Source organism: Squalius cephalus (genome assembly GCF_949319135.1).
Source record: "Squalius cephalus genome assembly, chromosome: 3".
Lineage (NCBI taxonomy): Eukaryota > Metazoa > Chordata > Actinopteri > Cypriniformes > Leuciscidae > Squalius > Squalius cephalus.
In genome coordinates, this window is record NC_137124.1 from 2077429 (window position 1) to 2095174 (window position 17746).

Below are 17746 nucleotides of genomic sequence, written 5' to 3' on the forward strand. Positions count from 1 at the left end.
AAAGATCATTAGTTATTAACTTAGCGGCCGCTAACACACACCGTTCTAACAGAAAACCCTTTACGCTTAAATAAAATGATGTGGTTTTGATTCAGGTAAAACAGAGCTCCAAAAATGTACGTTCTTGGCCACTTTCACTCGGTTTTAATACTCAATTTAAAACTAAAGCAAAAACAAAAAAACACTGTAATTTACGTTAGTTTGTTTTCTCAGAACAACACCAAATGGACCGACAGACTCGTTAGACCCCCTGGAAAATGAAAGGTGAGCGAAAGATTCACTAATATATACGCTCTTCACAGGGAATCAGTCATAAACGAGTATTTGACCTAATGTTGTGTCTTCACTGTTCAGGAGAAGAGCGAAGCTCAACTGGGTGACGCTATTCTTTAACAACATCCAGCTGGAGAAAGAGGTGGGAATTATTTCTTGATTTAAATTAAAGCATGTTGTTGTTTTTCCCTGAACTCTTAACCGTGTGTGTGTGTGTGTGTGTGTGTGTGTGTCAGTATTCTCTGAGTGAAGTCCAGGGGCTTCATCACTCTGTGGGATGTCTGGCCTTCATCTTCATCTCTGTGTTCGTGGTTCAGATGTTGACCTCGCAAAAGTGAGTGTCGTACGGGGCCTTAATAATGTACAGGAAGTTCCTGATCTCAATGTGAACGATTCAGTCTGACATTTAGATTAAAATGTAAAGTTAAAACAAATCATTTTAAAATCAAAATCAAAACACTCAGTTGGATGAAATGTTTTATTTTTCTTTACCTGTCCTGCATGTCATGTGACCATTAACCGAAGTCAGAGAGCTGCGAACATGTGAATGTGATATAATAATTAATATTTCAATAAATTAACAAGTATTATAATTTTAAATGATTATTTTACCTGTGTTCTTTAAGTGTTTTCCGCAATTTTCTAGTGTTTCTGCATGGAGACTCAACAGCAATCTCTCGTTCTCTTTGGTCATGTGCAGAAACTTTGCTCTTGCGGTGTCGTATGGAGCCACTTTCCCAGTCCAGATCCTGATCGCGCTGGTGGTCTTCACGAGATTCCTGAAGGTACGACTGCATGGCTTTGAGAACAGTCAGATTAGCGGCTGACCAATGGCAAACTCTTAAAATATTATAATGACTATGTTCATAAAACAGAAGAGACTCACAGCTAGAGTTTTGTAATTAATTATGTTAAATTCACTGTAAAATCAAATTAGTTAGACTTACTTAAAAAAAAGCATGCAAACCGATTGCCTTAAACAAACAAGTGAAATATCCATTGTTGTGTTTTGTATGCTGATGTTGAAGTCTGTGTGTGACTCGAGCGTGATCAATTGCAAGATTGTCACAAATATAGAGGGATTATATAAACCCAATTAAAAGTTTCACAAGGTGTTTATATATATATATCAGGGCTGTCAAACGATTAATCGCGATTAATCGCATCCAAAATAAAAGTTTGTGTTTACATAATATATGTGTGTGTATGGAGTATAATTATTTTCTATATATAAATACACACACATGCATGTATATTTAAGAAATATTTGCATGTATATACTGTGTAGGCCTATATTTATTTAGATTATATATCATTTATATTATATATAAATATTTTATATATAAATAACACATTTTTCTTAAATATATATGCATGTGTGTGTATTTATATATAGAAAATAATTATACTCCATACACACACACACATATGTAAACACAAACTTTTATTTTGGATGCGATTAATCGTTTGACAGCCCTAATATATATATAAATATATATATATATATATATATATATATATATATATATATATTTATATATAACTTCTCTTCCTTTGAAACCAAATAACTGGTTCGCTGTATCAATGGGAACTTGGGAAGAGAATTACAATAGTATAAATGAAGTTCCAAGTGCCCAACCAAAGAGAACACTGATCACCATAATGGCGACTACAACATTTTAGGAAAATCAACATCAGTTTATGAAGTCAGAAAAAAAAAGTCTCAATATGTATGTGTGTGTGTGTGTGTGTGTGTGTCTGTGTCAGCGCTGGAGCTCTAAGATCCCCCCCAGCATCCTCTGGGTGTCGCTGCTGTGTGACGGCGTGGCCACCAGGGCGGCGCTGCGTCTGCTGCTGGTGTTTCTGTGTCTGCTCATCACGCTGCTCATGGCAGTGCTCAACATAGTGAGAAACCCCTGCACAAACACCAGCTCACGACCGACAGGACAGAGTCAGAGCAGCAATAAACATGACTGTACTGTAGCATAGAGGTGGAATGGAGAAGTTTACGATAGAATCACGAAATTAAGAATTTAACACTACAGGCAAAACTAATGTTTTTTTTATGTACTGGTTAATTTGTCTTCCATATCATGTCTCATTTCAGACTAGTGGAAGGATAAACTAAAATACACATTTAAGTGTTTAATTTATTACACTTAGGGCCAGATTTACTAACAGCTTGCTCCAGCGCAAACCCTCTTTTTTGAAGTCCCCCTGTAGTCCCTTAAAACTCATCTTTGATCACCAAAATGACATATTTACATGTTTGAAAAAAATTCTTCATGCCTTAAAATATCTTGAATGTAAGTCGACACCCTCGCCTCATTTAGTATGCGCGGCTCTATGAATATGCAAATGAGCCCCGCCTCCACTCACTCCCTCAGCTCAGAGATCCACTGGTTGAAGATCACACGTTGATCTGATTGGTTACAAGGTAGTTTGTGACGTCAGAAACACCAGCGATTTCAAAGCGTGTTTTTGAGACTGTCTTTGGTTCACTGCAGTTTTAAGGAGGAAATACTCAGCAATGCTGTCGACTTATGAACTTACACATGGATTGTCTTAAAGCACATTAAAAACACCACATAGACACATAAACAACATTAAAAGTTTGATTTACACCACAGGGGGACTTTATATTTTTTCAGCTAAGCTTATTGTATATTTTCTAGGAGTTTCCCTTTCAGACGCAGTATTTATGGGAGGAGAGTATTTAAATGAATCATGGAAAGTGATTTACTAAGTTTTGCGCTTGTGAATTTACTGGTATTTGCTCCATTATTTAACGCCCAAAGAAAGCACATCTTAAAACAGCCTTGTTTAGTAAATCTGACCCTTTTTCTTTTTGCGTCACTAAATTTAAGTTACAATACATATCATTAAAATAGTTTTTTTCTCCACTACAGTACAACTTGCATACACCAAAACTTACAGTTTTATTCTTATCTATATCCTGAAGGTTTTTACTGAGGGGTTTGTCCATATATCATTCAACCTGATTTTTATAGCATTTTATTCCTAAAAACATGGTGAAAATGCGTTTTTCTGTCTGTCGACAGCGTTTTCTGATTTATGGAGTGATAAAAAGAGAAATCAAAAAACCCTTCTATAAAAACCTTTAACTCTAATATGTCAACAAAATTAAACAAAAACTTTGTAACAAATGAATGCATATTTAATTAGATAATGCCTTGTTGCATATTTTAACATAACATTTCACAAAACTGATATCTATTAATGAAATATTTGTTTAAGTTAGTTTATCAAAATGCATTTAATTAGTTTTGACTATCACTGAAGAACTACAGCTACATTTCTTCTTGTAACTTTATTATTAAGGATACTGTGCAGATCAGAGACACAGCTTTATGCTTTATTAAAAGAAAATGAATGTCATTAAAAGAGTTTTTTTCTCCACTACAGTACAACTTACATACACCAAAACTTACGGTTTTTTTCTTATCTATATTCTGAAGGTTTTTACTGAGGGGTTTGTTCATATATCATTCAACTAGATTTTTATAGCATTTTATTCCTAAAAACATGGTGAAAATGCGTTTTTCTGTCTGTCGACAGCGTTTTCTGATTTATGGAGTGATAAAAAGAAAAATCTAAATTCCCCTTTATAAAAACCTTTAACTCTAATATGTCAACAAAATTAAACAAAAACTTTATAACAAATGAATGCATATTTAATTAGATAATGCCTCGTTGCATATTTTAACATAACATTTCACAAATCTGATATCTATTAATGAAATATTTGTTTAAGTTAGTTTATCAAAATGCATTTAATTAGTTTTGACTATCACTGAAGAACTACAGCTACATTTCTTCTTGTAACTTTATTATTAAGGATACTGTGCAGATCAGAGACACAGCTTTATGCTTTATTAAAAGAAAATGAATGTCATTAAAAGAGTTTTTTTCTCCACTACAGTACAACTTACATACACCAAAACTTACAGTTTTTTTCTTATCTATATTCTGAAGGTTTTTACTGAGGGGTTTGTTCATATATCATTCAACTAGATTTTTATAGCATTTTATTCCTAAAAACATGGTGAAAATGCGTTTTTCTGTCTGTCGACAGCGTTTTCTGATTTATGGAGTGATAAAAAGAAAAATCTAAATTCCCCTTTATAAAAACCTTTAACTCTAATATGTCAACAAAATTAAACAAAAACTTTATAACAAATGAATGCATATTTAATTAGATAATGCCTCGTTGCATATTTTAACATAACATTTCACAAATCTGATATCTATTAATGAAATATTTTTATCAGTTTATCATAATGCATCTAATTAGTTTTGACCATCACTGAAGAACTACAGCTATATTTCTTCTTGTAACTTTATAATGTTGGAAAAATGATCCCGTGTAGATCAGAGAAACGGCTTTATTATTGCTTTATTAAAAGAAAATGAAATACACACAAATTATCTTCTGCCTTTTTATGTCTGTCTGCACAGCCTCTTTAGTGTGTTTGTTTGCTTCGTAGGTTTTTATACCAGGTGATGACTGCTTAAATGTTTCCCACAATGCAACAGAATTGAACACTCTTAATCTCTACACTGTCCCGGTAAGCTTTACCATTATAAATGTCATTTGCATGAGTGTCGGTGTGATATTGATCGTATGTTAATGTGTCTCTGCAGTATTATCTGTACTGCTGTCTGCTGGCGATGCTGGGCGTGATGGTGTTCGTGCGCGTGTGTGTGTCTGTGAAAGTCTTCCTCCTGACGCTAGCGCTAGTGGTTTATCTCGCGCTCTTCTTGCACGTGTACGCGCCGCGCTCCGACTGCTACGTCACACAGCTCTACGGCGACAACAGCACGTAAGACACTAACACACACGTTTCTGTTTAACTATAAAAAAAATTTTGTACAACTAGTTAAATAATACAATTGAACTGTAAAATAAAAAAATTAGGGCTGGCCAATGATTAATCGCATCCAACATAAAAGTTTGTGTTTACATATATGTGTGTGTGTGTACTGTGTATAATTATTTTGTATAAATAAACACACACACATGCATGTATATGTTTAGGATTATGTATATATATATATATATATATATATATAAATAAGTATATATAAATATATATACAGTATATACATGCAAATATTTCTTAAATATATACATGCAAATGTGTGTATTTATATATGCAGCATAATTATACACAGTACACACACATATATTATATGTAAACACAAACTTTTATGTTGGATGCGATTAATCGTTGGCCAGCCCTAACAAAATTAATGTGTATTAAAAATTATAATTGATTTTAATTTGATTTAATTGTGCATTAATTGTTGTTGTTGTTATATTAAATGATATAATTAAATATTGCACTAATAATTATCTTTTAATAATGATATAAAATAACAATAATGATCATTATTAGTTTGATTTATCAATTGTAATTCTTATAACAGTAATAAACGATTATAGGTTTAGTTTAAAATGTGTTAAAATTGGCATCTGAATATATATTAATTTCATTCAGCATATTCTTCAGATTGAAACAAATATTCAATGAGAAATATGTACGTGGGACTTAATTTATGCATGAGGAGTTTGACTGAATGGTGTAAAATGTCTCTATTACTGTTATGATGTGGAGGACGCAGTAAGATCCAATTGCAGCTTTATTAGAATAATCAACAGGCAGGGTAAATCAGGGGCAGACAGAACAATGGAGATAATCTCAGAGCAGAAACAGAAAACAGGCAAGGGTCGAGGCAGGCGGCAGGAATCACAGTCCAATGAACAATCCGGGTCAAGACAGGCAGCAGAAGAATCAGAAGTCGGTATAAACAATCCAAGGTCAGTAACAGTTCAGCAAACACAGGGAAAACGCTCAGAAATTGTACGCCAGGGCAATGCAATACTTCGCCGAGAAGTGGAGTGTGGCAGTGGCTTTTATGTGTGTGTGAATGAGGTGCAGGTGTGCGTGTAATCAGTGCAGTGCAGGTGTATGAAATAATCAGTCCAGGAAGATGCAGGATGGGAATTGTAGTCTGTGAGTGAATATGATATTCCAGTGTGGAGTGCCCTCTGGTGGCTCTCAAGGGCACTCTGGCTGGTGACCGTTACATAGCCCCTCCCCAAAGAGCGGCTTCCAGACGCTCAAACTGTCCAGGTGGGAGGTGGCCCGGAGGCGGATCCGGGGGCGGGATGGAGGGCCAGGTCCGTGGAGCAGGCTGTGCAGGCGACCAGGGCGGAGCAGGCGACCAGGGCGGAGCAGGCTGTGCAGGCGACCAGGGCAGAGCAGGCGACCAGGGCGGAGCAGGCTGTGCAGGCGGCCAGGGCGGAGCAGGCTGTGCAGGCGGCCAGGGAGGAGACGACCCTTCAGGCGGCCAGGGAGGCGACCATGGCACAGAAACAGACACAGGGACAGGAACAGACACCGGCTCAGGGACAGGAACAGACACCGGCTCAGGGACAGGAACAGACATCGGCTCAGGGGCGGCCATCTTGTCCGAAGACACTTGCTCGGCGGAGACCATCTTGTCCTGAGACACTGGCTCGGCGGCGACCATCTTGTCCGAAGACACAGGCGTGGTTTCGGCCATCTTGTCCGAAGACACAGGCGTGGAGTCGGCCATCTTGTCCGAAGACACAGGCGTGGAGTCGGCCATCTTGTCCGAAGACACAGGCGTGGAGTCGGCCATCTTGTCCGAAGACACAGGCGTGGAGTCGGCCATCTTGTCCGAAGACACAGGCGTGGAGTCGGCCATCTTGTCCGAAGACACAGGCGTGGAGTCGGCCATCTTGTCCGAAGACACAGGCGCAGAAAGAGGAAGAGGAACAGATTCAGGCTCAGTATCAGGATCAGATTCAGGCTCAGGAACAGATTCAGTCTCGGCGGGACGAGACTCTTGACGGGCGGACGTGACGTGAAGCTCAGTCTCTGGATCGGCAGAAGTGACGTGAAGCTCAGTCTCTGGATCGGCAGAAGTGACGTGAAGCTCAGTCTCTGGATCGGCAGAAGTGACGTGAAGCTCAGTCTCTGGATCGGCTGACGTGACATGAAGCTCAGTCTCTGGATCAGGATCAGCGCGCTCTGAGCTTGACGGGACCAGCGGCGGCGAGGGCTTTGAGCTGGGTAGAACCAGCGGCGAAGAGGGCTCTGGGCTGGACGGGACCAGCGGTGAAGAGGGCTCTGAGCTGGACGGAACCAGCGGCGAAGAAGGCTCTATGCTGGGCAGGACCAGCGGCGAAGAGGGCTCTGAGCTGGACGGAACCAGCGATGAAGAGGGCTCTGTGCTGGATGGGACCAGCAGTGAAGGCTCTGTGCTGGACGGGACCAGCGGTGAAGGCTTTGAGCTGGGCAGGACCAGCGGTGAAGGCTTTGAGCTGGGCAGGACCAGCGGTGAGGGCTTTGTGCTGGGCAGGACCAGCGGTGAACACAGCTCTGGACTGGCGTGAAGTGCAGGCTCGACTGGACTGGCGTGAAGTGCAGGCTCGACTGGACTGGCGTGAAGTGCAGGCTCGACTGGACTGGCGTGAAGTGCAGGCTCGACTGGACTGGCGTGAAGTGCAGGCTCGGCAGGAAGATACTCAGGCAGGAAGGTCTCGGTAAAACATGATTTATGCAGGATAGTCTCAGCGGGACGAGACTCCTGCACGATGGCCCTTATGGCAACACGTACTGACCTCAGCGGGGAATCGGCCACACTGGATACCAGTCCTGGACAATAATAGACCGATCCGGTGACTAGCTTGATGGCTGGCGTGACGGGAACGGTCTCTGGAAAATCTGCTGAGAAGTGACGGGGCTCTGGAAGATCTGCTGAGAAGTAACAAGGCTCTGGAAGATCTGCTGAGAAGTGACCAGGCTCTGGAAGATCTGCTGAGAAGTGGCCAGGCTCTGGAAGATCTGCTGAGAAGTGGCCAGGCTCTGGAAGATCTGCTGAGAAGTGGCCAGGCTCTGGAAGATCTGCTGAGAAGTGGCCAGGCTCTGGAAGATCTGCTGAGAAGTGACAGGGCTCTGGAAGATCTGCTGAGAAGTGACCAGGCTCTGGAAGATCTGCTGAGAAGTGACAGGGCTCTGGAAGATCTGCTGAGAAGTGACAGGGCTCTGGAAATTCTGCTAAGACGTAACGAGAGTACGGGGAGGTATAGCAGAATTCTGGTTCAACGGATGTGGTAAGTTCATGGGACCCCTCATCCACAGGGCCCGCAGAAAAGGATGATCTGCTTAACCTCAGAGCGAATTCAATATATTGACATAGAGTCCATTGAGGGGTGTTGTCAGGCATTAGATAATTTAACATGTCCTCAAGCCCATATCTGAAACTATCCTTTAAGACTGCCTCGTCCAAGTCTACCCCATGGCAGAGCTCACAAAATTGTTCAACATATTCCTCTATAGATCGGTTACCTTGACTGAGGCGGAAGAGACTGATTAGTGGGTCCATGGTGGGTCTCGGTCTTTTCTCAGCTGCTGGATCTGAAGCGGCGAAGTATTCTGTTATGATGTGGAGGACGCAGTAAGATCCAATTGCAGCTTTATTAGAATAATCAACAGGCAGGGTAAATCAGGGGCAGACAGAACAATGGAGATAATCTCAGAGCAGAAACAGAAAACAGGCAAGGGTCGAGGCAGGCGGCAGGAATCACAGTCCAATGAACAATCCGGGTCAAGACAGGCAGCAGAAGAATCAGAAGTCGGTATAAACAATCCAAGGTCAGTAACAGTTCAGCAAACACAGGGAAAACGCTCAGAAATTGTACGCCAGGGCAATGCAATACTTCGCCGAGAAGTGGAGTGTGGCAGTGGCTTTTATGTGTGTGTGAATGAGGTGCAGGTGTGCGTGTAATCAGTGCAGTGCAGGTGTATGAAATAATCAGTCCAGGAAGATGCAGGATGGGAATTGTAGTCTGTGAGTGAATATGATATTCCAGTGTGGAGTGCCCTCTGGTGGCTCTCAAGGGCACTCTGGCTGGTGACTGTTACAATTACAGACGGTTGACAAATATCAAGGATTAGTGATGACAGAATATTAATATATTTTGACGAAGGATTATGAAGACAAACATTTTTTTCTTTATTATAACGTCACTGATTAATCATTCATAATATGAGCGGCAACATGAAATAAGAGTCAATATTGATTTTCTGACTTTTGTGGGTTTGACAGTCATGGTTCAGATGCTATTTGTATTTCTACATTTATTTTGCATTGTAACTCTAAACGGTGCCCAGAAACACTGTGATTGTTGCACAATTTTAATAAGTTGAGTAAAAATCATTATTGACTGTGATATCTAACTGTGTGTGTCTCAGGCCGGGAGTTCTTAAGGTGCCCAAGATCATGGCCGGCATTTGGCTGGTCATTTTCTACTTGACTTCCCTTATTCTTGTGCGACAGGTAAGAGTGTGTGTGTGTGTGTGTGTGTGTGTGTGAACACATATTTGGTTATGAGTCAATTTGCCTGTTGCACTGAGTGTTGGGGAAGTTGTTTAACAGTAATCCACTAGATGACTAACTACTTCTCGAAACGGAAGTTTTTGTCTTTATATGCAGCTTTTTCCTTTAGCTGTCAGGAATCATGTGTTTAAAGCATAAGTCATACATTATGGTTTTTATTCATATTTTGAATGTTTTCTTTTCTTTTTAAATGTTACATGTGTATATATGAAGACTTCAGATGCAAAAGCCTCTAAGTGCCATCTGAAATTTTCTTCTCAAGCTCGTATATTTAGGTTTATTAGGTCATTTTCATTGTCATTAAAGTGAAATAACTGCACATAAACATACAAGCTTGATAAAAATGATAATTCTAGAAGAAAATTTCAGATGGCACTTAGAGGCTTTTGCATCTGAAGTCTTCTTATATATATATTTATTTATTTTTTCATTTGAATTATTTTAGTACATCAAACTAAATAAAAGTGAGAGGTGTTGAGTTTTAAATATTTTAATTCAGTTAGTTTAAAAAATATATATTTATTTTTTTATTTCAGTTTTAAAATTTTTTTATTTCCAGTGTATAATTTGAGTGCCAGTGATATTTCATCATCATTGAGATACTATTATAGTTTTTATTATTACTGTTTTGAATATGTTAGTTTTACATTTTCTGTTTGCATTAAAGTTTTAGTAATTTTCTTGTTTGTCATCTTTAGTGGTTTTTAATGTATATATCAATATAGACATTAAAAGTTATTTTAATACATCAGTTTAAACTAAATGAACACAAGTCAAGTGGTGTAAAATAAGTAAAATAATTTAGATTTTTCCAGTTAAAGTCTATTTTATTTCAACCAACGTTTCTGATGCTGACTACAGTGACCCTGCTCAGTTGAGTGTGTGTGTGATCTGTGTGTGTACAGGATGAGTTGGGCTCTCGCACAGAGTTCCTGCTGGAGAAGTGCTTTAAAAAAGAGACGGACGAGATGGAGACGACGAAGAACGTGAACAGACTCCTCTTGCAGAATCTGCTGCCGGGACACGTCACTGAGTTCTACATCGGCAAGGACGTCCCAAACCAGGTGACACACACACACACACACACACTCTCAGTCTCAGGTGTTCGTGATGACGACCTCGAGCTCCACTAATGCCCTCTAGAGGCGCCAGAGTCCATTACACCCAATCTCCTCCAGTGCTTCTGTGTCTGAGCGAGAGGTCAGACTCGTTTATCAAGTAAAAGTCTTTTAGTGTAATTGTACAAGCGTCCTCCTTCAGCTCGAGCTTCACGAGTCTTTCTGTGTCATATCTGCTCTGATTTTATCAAGGAAACGCAATAATAACTGAATACAAGCATCAGGATTTCATCTTACTGTTTGACCAAATTGCATATTTTTGCTCTGAATAAAATTAAGCTGTTTTTTCCCTCCATTTTCTCACTATATCACACTATATGAGCCATAAAAGCCTGGTACATAAAATATGAAACTCAACAAAAAACACATATGCAAACTTTTTCCTTGTATATTTTGTCTAAAGGTTTAATAAATGGTTTCATTATATTAATATTATATACTAATATTTCAGGCTTTACAAGGTTAAAACCTGGTGTTAACAGGGCTTAATTCTGTGATGTATCTGTGTGTGTGTGTTTCAGGACTTGTACAGCAAGTCGTGCGAGTGTGTGTGTGTTATGTTCGCGTCCGTGCCGCAGTTCTACAAAGAGTTTTACAACGAGAGCAGCATCAACAACAACGGGCTGGAGTGTCTGCGCTTCCTCAACGAGATCATCTCGGACTTTGACGAGGTGAATGTCTCTTCATTCGTCTGTTTTATCGGTTTAATCTTTTACACCGACCCGTCTCATAATGTGTTTTCCTCTCACAGCTCCTTAACAAGCCAAAATTCAGCGCGGTAGAAAAGATCAAGACCATCGGGAGCACTTACATGGCGGCCGCCGGACTGACCAATCCTGCCAAAACTGAGGAGCAACTAGTGAGTAGCGAGCGAATGATGCATGTGTTTTAAAGGGGACATATTAAGTTAAGATGTAATATAACTCTATGGTGTCCCCAGAATGTGTCTGAGAAATTTCAGATCAAACTCGTTTATTATCGCTTGTCAAATTTGCCCCTTTTTGGGTGTGAAAAAAACTTGTTTTTGTGTGTGTCCCTTTAAATGCAAATTAGCTTTAGCTCCGCCCCCATTCAGAAGAGGGCGGAGTCTTTACACGAGCTTCAGAAACTCCAGCAATAACAGAACAGGCCAATCTCCCTCATCCAGAATCCCAGTATAACCAGTAGCGAGTGCAGCCTTACGGAGAGACTCAGGAAGAGCTTCTGAATGTTAGTGGAGACATTTCTGTAGTTGTTGTGGAGTTACACTGATCATCTCCTCATCATGTTGAACTTCTCCACAAGTGTCCACAGTTCCTGAGGTCTTTATAAGACAGCGGTGACATGTTCTGGTCAATACTGGATCTTCATCAGTGCGTTAGAACTGGTCTCTGTTGGCGCTGGTGTGTGTAAACGTGCAGATTAAGGGCCGGGAATATTATAATAAGATCCTCTTCTTGAGTGAAATCTGACCGGCTTATTTTTAGAAATGCTTGCAGAGAAAGGCTCACCAGAACACAGTTACTGGGTTTCACTTTTCACGTTTACTGTGTCGGTAGAAGCACCCGATTATAGCACTTACACACGGAGAAACTCAGATTTTCATGATATGTCCCCTTTAAAGGACATTATAAATCCACATGGGTGAGTTTTGATCAGTTTTGTGCATCTACAGCTCTGCGACATGTCGTGCAATCACATTCGCAGCATGTTGGACTTCGCCATCGCTCTGATGGGGAGACTGGAAAACATCAACACACACTCGTTCAACAGCTTCAAACTGAGGATCGGTAACACACACTGCATATTTATGACTGATACACACATCATTTCAACCTTTCGAACGATCAGATTGTGGACTGATCTGTTTATCCAGCATAAATGTGAGACTGGTGTTGTGTTGTGTCCAGGGATAAACCACGGGCCTGTGATCGCGGGCGTCATCGGCGCTCATAAACCTCAGTATGACATCTGGGGGAACACGGTGAACGTGGCCAGCCGCATGGACAGCACTGGAGTCCTGGATAAGATACAGGTGATGCATCTGTACACCTGTCGAAACATCGAAACGTCAATACACACACACAATTATAGCTGCATAATTTATCCAACTGGCTGCAGAAAACAGGAATAAAGCGAGTATTTGCTTTATAGGCCAAACCTGAGGAAATGGCACATCTGGGAAAAATGTGAATTTCGACAGAATGAAAGCCTCTTAAAACAGATTGCATCATGTCACAGTTAAATGGTCCTGGGGTTTCAATGGGGACATTTTTGTTCCACTTGTGCAAAATAGATTTTTTTTTTAAAGGAAATGGGGATGAAATAGTAAAATTCCAATAGAAATACACACCTGTGCCAAAATGTATGCAGTTGGCACTAACACAGGCAAAACGATAAATAAAAAAAACCTGAAAAAGACAAAAATGTCCATAATTAGGATGCACAAGGGTTAATGCATGAATGCTTCGTCTCTCTATGGAAGTAAAATAATGCCAAATGTTTTTGAAACAAAAAAGCGTGTTGAATTGGCTTGAATTTTTATGGGCTGAAATTCCAAAATATTCGCTTCCTCAATTATGGATCTGTACTCTACTGCTATTCCTGCAGTTCCCGGATGTGAAACGTTGACTTTTCTGTCGAATTTGTGGAAGCGAATATGTAAAGTGAAGAGTATTTTTAAACAGAATGAATATTTTGGAAGTTAAATCTGAAAGGTGAATATGGATTATTGAAGCTTTAACAATAAAAAAATGTGTGTGAAATGTTTTGAATTAGAAATATTTACAGCTTAAATATATGAATTTCAGCCCATTAAACTGCAAGCCCTAAAAATACAATGCATTAAAATACATTCATGGTTAATGCATTGCATATTTTTTCAAGTAGTGCAATTCAACAAGCTTTTTTGTTTCAGAAACATTTGGTATTATTTTACTTCCATAGATCTCGATAAAGTAAATAAATAAAAGCATATTTTGTTACCTTTTGTAACTTGGAAGATGTTTTTTCCCATCATCGCTGCTCATTTCCCAGAACATTCAGCATCTGGTTTATACTCGCCATCTCAAACATATTCTCAAAACTATCGTTTTCAACGTCTTCAAAATCAATATTCTGATCCCTGACCGCTTCTTCAGATCCACCGTGACGCTAATATTTGATTGGGATAAAATACTTGAGCCATTTCAGGTTTTGCTGAGGATATTCTTTTGTTTTATGCCTGGGGTAATTATGTACGTTATCGTAATGTTCCATCGCCACCTTGAGGAATAAAGCTGAAGTGCACTTATTGAGTCAATAGCGATTCAATTATTGTTGCGCAGAAAAAAAACCCACTATTACATACCGCGGGTCACTAGCGAGCGACCCAATACACTTTTTATGAAAAAATTATTTGACAACAGGCATTATTTTATAATACTTCTTTTTTTTTTTAGGGATGCACGATATATCGGCCACCATATCGGCATTGGCCGATATATTAAAGCCGATAAATAATGTATTATTTCCTTCAGCTGAGACTCTTCAGATGTGCAGACTTTTGTGTTTGTATTCAGGCTCTCAAAAATTATATAAAAATGTGGATTTAGATTTATCTGCCAATATATCGGTTATCGGCTTTCAAATATAAAGAATTATCGGTTATCGTATCGGCCAAAATAATTTTTTCTTGTTTTATGTTCAACAAAAATAAAATAAAACATATAGCATAATACTTGAACACACCTGACGCCATAAACACTCGAAAATACGAACTTCCCCAGAAGGACTTGAACTCATTTAGTTAAATGAATAAGGAATTAAATCAGTGTGTTGTTTGTTGTGTTCTCAGGTGACGGAGGAAACCGCACATGTGGCTCAAACGCTGGGCTATGATGTCACTCAGAGAGGAGTGGTCAACGTCAAGGGCAAAGGTCAACTGACCACGTACTTCATCGACACGGAGCAAATGCTGAAGACCACGTTATCAATGAAAGCTTGAAACATCAATCCGACATGTTATAACTTGAGATCCTTAGTGTTCCACTAAGGTCCTTTACGGCAGGTGTTTTCACATCGGAGTTCGCAATGTAATGCTGTGGGTCCGTACAAGAGTTTAGAGGAAAACAGTGTCAAAATAAGCAATAAAAAATGTAATTAAATATAATAAAATAAGTGAAAAGTTGGATTAAAATAAATATACTGTGAATGTTAGTGGTGGCTGAACTAGTTAGCACTTCACTAATTCAAGTTACTTATAAAAATGAAGGAAGATTAAAGTTAACTATTTTGTTTGTTCTTTTTGGAGATGTTTTCTTTCTGATAATCTATTTTTTTAAATAATGTAAAGTGTAAATTCTATACATTTCCAAGGTGTTGAGTTTAGTTTTATATTGAATGTATTTTCTTTCACTTATGCACTTATTTATTAATGTTTGTTATTATGTATTTAAAATGTTGTATGTTCAATTTATGTGAAAAGTGTATAAACATTTTCATTAAAAAACAGCTCTTTGTTGTGTTTAAACTTTAACCATCCATGTGACTGAGCTGACTAGAAAATGACTGGCTTTTAAAAGGGTGATACTTACAAAATTAAATTATATATATTTTAAGGGGAATTTTATGAAATCCCATTTAACCTGGGAGGAAATATATAGCCTATATCAACGCAGAAGTCATGCAAAGTAAACGCAAAAACTATTATAATTTTTCCTACCGTCTTTTCCTACCTTTTCCCATCACTTAAGGTTTGGTTAATATCTTTAATATATCATTTCACAAGCTATCTTGAACGAACAGAGGCATGGTCTGAGATAATAGTGTAATATTTACCGGTATTTACCGGCGTCGCATTCTCGGAAGATGAAGAAAATATCCGTCAAATGAAAAACAAAAAGTAATTTCTTCACCAAAATACAAACCGCCACAGTGGAATTTCCCTCAGAACGAAGTCCCGCCCATCGTTCGCTGCCCAAACGCTTCTTCAATCTGATTGGTCCACGCAACCGTCCGTCATCTCTCTTCCTGCTTTTGGTGAAAGTGAAGCATTATTGTGTTTTCTGAGCGATAAAGTGTCGCACTTTAAACCGAGGTGATGACTTTGTCGGTAAGTTAGCGTTTGTTGTCTGTTTCAATATGTTTAAAATCAAAACGATGTTATCACCGAGAAACAAATCGCCAGGTGTGTTTAAACAGGTTTAATATTGGAGGAAATGTTTTGCTTTACTTTGCACGTAGTTTGTCCTGTATAACATGAAAAGCGATTTGATTCAAACTTTGTTTTTATGGTCGATCGATACTATTTTATTCAGTTTGTCAAATGAAACGTCACGTGTTCTGTGATGGAATAGATTTAATTGTTATTACTCGCTGTACGTGTTTCGTGCACGCGCAGGTCCGGGGGTCTTCACATCACTATGTCCGGCGACGCGCATCACAGTAGGAGGCGACGCCCCCCTAAAATGTTCATGGTCGCGTCCGACTATCGAGTGCAGGACCAGCTGGAAGGAACCATTCGCCTGCAGCGGGGGCAGCTCTGTGTGGAGCAGGAGGGAGGAGCAGGACACAGGGGTGGAAGAGGAGAATACCTGTGGGTGAAGGTAAGAGGAATGTGTGTGGAGGTGTTCCCGCCACCTAATAAAAAAAAAAAAAAAAAAAAAAAACAGGTCATTGCAACTTTTATCTCACGAATCTGACTTTATTTCCCTCTCACAATTGCGAGTTCATATCTCACAATCCTGATTTTTTTTTCTCACAATTGCAATTTTATATTGCAAATGCAGGTTGTAAACTTATTGTGAGTTTTACAAAAACTTTTTTCTCGGAATTAAGTGTTTTTTTCTCCTTTACATTTGTTTTTACATTTTTTTTATAAAAAAGTTAATTGCGAATTTTTATCTCGCAATTATCCATTTTTCCTTGGAATTCTGAGCTTACATTAAAAAAAAAAAATGTCTCAAAATTACGATTTCTCACAAATACAAGTTATAAACTCGGGTTTACAAATCACAGTTGACTTTTTTTTCTCAGATGCAGGAGTTTACATGTTGTTGTTGTTGTTAATAAATTGGTAATTGCGACTTTATCTTCCAATTCCGATTTTTTTCTTGGAATTCTGAGTTTGCATAAAAAAAATATAAAAAGGTAATTGTGACTTTTATCACAATTCTTAGATTTTTAGCTTCTTAAAATTTACGTAATTTCTATTTTGCAATTCCGACTCTTTTTTTATGTATTTGCGAAATATAAATAGAGAGGAAAACCCCAAAAGAAGTCAGAATTCAGATAAACAAGTCTAAACTCAGAATTGCAAGAAAAAGGTCAGAACTGTGAGATAAAAAGTTCGCCCACGTTTGATGTTTTTTTCACTGTGTGTGTGTGTGTGTGTGTGTGTGTCAGGAATAACCACGTGAACACTGTTTATCTGTCACTATCTCCTGAAATCATCTTGTGGTGTCCTCTGGTGTGTCAGGGCCGCGTGTTTCAGACCTCAGAGTGTGTGTGTGTGTGTGTGTGTGTGTGTGTGTGTGTGTGTGTGTGTCAGGTGATTAGGGTGACCACCATCAAACAAACCAAATGTGGGACGATTATAAGTTTGAGTGGGACAATGTGGGACATGTTAATAAAAGCATGTGTATTCTGCCTTTCAGCCGATAAGAGTTCTTTGTTCTTTAGTCCCTTCCAGAAACACCATCACATCACAGTGTGACAGAACACGTCTTTATTTTACGTCATTTAAATTGAACATCACTGAGCCCAGAGGCATCATGCAGATCACTACTTCTGAAACAGCTCTGACCAAGTCCAACTAAAATCCAACAAAATAAATAATGAACAAATAAACTATAAATCAACATGAAATTAGATCATTGACAGTCTTATATAGGCCTATTAAGAGTATATTAAATTTATTTTATTTTTTTGACAGGATGTGTTAT

General features: G+C 38.9%; 2 protein-coding genes and 1 long non-coding RNA gene across 7 annotated transcripts in view; 2 read left to right on the forward strand and 1 right to left on the reverse strand.

The window, feature by feature from the left end:
• LOC307155309 (adenylate cyclase type 4) overlaps positions 1-15338 on the forward strand; it is a 34343-nt gene extending 19005 nt beyond the window's left edge. For 3 of the 5 annotated variants that reach the window (XM_079865899.1, XM_079865901.1, XM_079865900.1), the window contains exons 14-27: positions 214-264; positions 355-415; positions 510-607; positions 974-1058; positions 2041-2178; positions 4782-4862; positions 4939-5117; positions 9582-9666; positions 10632-10790; positions 11366-11515; positions 11596-11703; positions 12499-12613; positions 12734-12858; positions 14659-15338. In XM_079865899.1, coding sequence (XP_079722025.1) covers positions 214-264; positions 355-415; positions 510-607; positions 974-1058; positions 2041-2178; positions 4782-4862; positions 4939-5117; positions 9582-9666; positions 10632-10790; positions 11366-11515; positions 11596-11703; positions 12499-12613; positions 12734-12858; positions 14659-14808 — 1585 coding nt within the window. In that variant the 3' untranslated portion in view covers positions 14809-15338. Of the gene's footprint in view, positions 1-200; positions 265-354; positions 416-509; positions 608-973; positions 1059-2040; positions 2179-4781; positions 4863-4938; positions 5118-9581; positions 9667-10631; positions 10791-11365; positions 11516-11595; positions 11704-12498; positions 12614-12733; positions 12859-14658 lie in introns of all 5 variants that reach the window. The other 2 variants (XM_079865903.1, XM_079865902.1) reach the window with 1 other exon arrangement.
• On the reverse strand, positions 12798-14355 carry LOC307155323. Its single transcript, XR_013820480.1, has 3 exons — positions 13809-14355; positions 13177-13234; positions 12798-12875 (listed from the first exon to the last, which is right to left on the reverse strand). It is a non-coding gene; the product is annotated as an uncharacterized lncRNA (long non-coding RNA).
• A 483-nt stretch (positions 15339-15821) lies between the features above and the next one.
• Positions 15822-17746, forward strand: part of cyld3 (cylindromatosis (turban tumor syndrome) 3) — a 26866-nt gene continuing 24941 nt past the window's right edge. The window contains exons 1-2 of the mRNA XM_079865919.1: positions 15822-15915; positions 16204-16408. Of these exons, the coding sequence (XP_079722045.1) occupies positions 16226-16408 (183 nt within the window). The 5' untranslated portion in view covers positions 15822-15915; positions 16204-16225. The remainder of the gene's footprint in view (positions 15916-16203; positions 16409-17746) is intronic.